A 2258-nucleotide genomic window follows, 5' to 3' on the forward strand; every position below is an offset into this window, starting at 1 on the left:
TTTTTTACAAGTCATGTCATTATTGAATCGACTATGTCTGTTTATTTGTTTGTGTTAATTTGTTGAGTTTGCTTCGGACAATAATTTTATTTAATTCTGTTGTGGTTTCATGGAACAAGATCATAAAGCAGAAGAAGTGCTAATGATGGGATTTGTTGCCTTTCCTGTTACAGACAGATCTCCTCAGAGAGGGAGAAGTCCCCATCCCATACCCCTCCAAGTTCAGAGATGTGTGGGACGATTTGTCCGTTAAGATGCCCTGCTCTGAAAAAAATCTGTTTCCTTTGGAGACTGAGGTATGTTAATTATTGTTTCGTGCTTTATGTGTAACATAGCCGCCCTTTAAATCACATGATTGCTCTAAAAGATCTCACTGTTGTATGACAAGTGTTATGTTTTTCTTTAATAATCACTGTAAAGGATGGAAGTGGTTTCCAGAGTCGGTGGGAACTGATCCATACTGCCTTACACAAAGGATTCAAAAGTTGTCTGGATGTCAGGGTAAGAGTGTTTTAGACTTGTGTGTTTAGTCAATCATAATTTCAGCTCATTGTTGTTAAACTAAGCAATTCAAATGTTGATTAATTCATTCCATCAACTTTTTTCTTTATGCATTTCTTTAAAAAAATGTTTTATTTTGTAGCTTATTTAAACAGTTTAAAAAACTTCTTGAACCAAAAACGACGGCTTTTTTTTTTAAACATTATCTAGCCTAATCTGTAGAGTTTCTTTTAGGTTTTTAGTTTAGCTCTTTTAAAGCACTTTATGAATGTCTGAACATATACCACAAACAACCACATGGTGGCAGAGTTTGCAGCTCTTATTCTTCAGGTTGCATATAAAACTTCTCACGCGATGCTATCCTGAGACATTTGAGTTTTCGATTTAAGATCAATGACGGCCAACCTTAACTTGCCAATTTCTAAAAAAAATAAATGCCGTCCGTTCTCTTCCTCAGGATGCAATACTGAGGTACAACACGGCCCATGCAAAGAAGTGGGACTTCACTGCCTTGAACCTTTTTTGCACAGAGGTAAGCAGTTCTAAACATGATTGTTTTACAAAGTAAATAAGAAAAGTATAGTCAATCCCGTATGCCACTTAGTTTTTCTTTTTTTCTGTTATATATGTGAAAACTTTGAGCTTTTGTTTTTATAAGTTATGTAAAATATTAATTAAAAACAGTAATGGACATGTCATTCTTTTGTTAGTAATCGGTTTTTAAGCCACAATGATGTTATCTTTAGTTTATTGTAGAAAAAGAAAGAAGCTAGAGGCATATTACAGTTTAGAGTTGCTTGCAAAGAAAGTCTGCTTTAATTCGTTTGACTGCACACACGCTGCTGCTCATCATCCCATAAGGTACCTGAGAGGCTCCTGGGAGCACCTTACAGTTTGCACAGACGAGTGCAGATCAAAGCATCAGCAGCTGTTGCATATAAACAAGAGCAATGGCTTATCTTAATTTTCTCTTCTCACTTTCTATCCTGAGATCACTTTAACTATGCTGACGCATATTATTAATATTACTATACAAACTAAAGCATTGGTATTGGTGGGAATTGAAATGCACTGATTTCTGAGATGTTTTGAGTTGAGCTATTTGCATTCTTAAGGAATATTCTTTGTCATGCATCAGCTGTAATTCTCCCTAAAGTTAAGAAGAAAACATGTTTTAGTATATGCATTGATATCTAATCATCAACGTTTTTCTTTGTAAATATGCTGGTCAAGTTGTTAGAGTTAATTAACTACGACTGCTAAGAGACGGCTCTGTGATCTTACAAGAAAAAGCGCATTTATTTCTTGCGTCCATTCTCTCATGATGAATTACTCAGACCATTTTCCTTTTCCCTCTTGTGGGAAATAATTTTTCGGAGTAAGACTTGTTGGGTCAATAGCAACCTAAGCCTCTTATGGCTTAATTCAATGTAATTAAAATGTCCCGTTAAACCTGTAAAGACACTAAGGAGGGAGGCAAGACACTTCCCTTTCCTGGCCTCTGATCAGCATGTTTTCTGTCCAACCACTTTGAATGTGGACCTTTTGTAGGACAATAATTTATTGTATTACCCTCCAGGAAACACTGTGGTGGCACAAAATCCTCATTACTGTTTACACTTTGTTGTTTTAGCTTCAGTATTCCTCCATGTTTCAATGAAGAGTACTGAAGGTATGAAAGCAGGACTGCATGTTACCAGGGAAACGTACAATATTAGATAAAGGTGAGGAATGTCGCTGGGATGATATGCCTAATT

At 36.0% G+C, this 2258-nt stretch overlaps 1 protein-coding gene across 1 annotated transcript in view; it reads left to right on the forward strand.

The window, feature by feature from the left end:
- Positions 1–2258, forward strand: part of parga (poly (ADP-ribose) glycohydrolase a) — a 31252-nt gene that overhangs the window by 6727 nt on the left and 22267 nt on the right. Inside the window, exons 5-7 of the mRNA XM_015052514.1 lie at positions 174–296; positions 421–501; positions 959–1033. Of these exons, the coding sequence (XP_014908000.1) occupies positions 174–296; positions 421–501; positions 959–1033 (279 nt within the window). The remainder of the gene's footprint in view (positions 1–173; positions 297–420; positions 502–958; positions 1034–2258) is intronic.

The sequence above is a fragment of the Poecilia latipinna genome, unplaced genomic scaffold, assembly GCF_001443285.1.
Source record: "Poecilia latipinna isolate Pla-1442-1.1 unplaced genomic scaffold, P_latipinna-1.0 Scaffold53, whole genome shotgun sequence".
Lineage (NCBI taxonomy): Eukaryota > Metazoa > Chordata > Actinopteri > Cyprinodontiformes > Poeciliidae > Poecilia > Poecilia latipinna.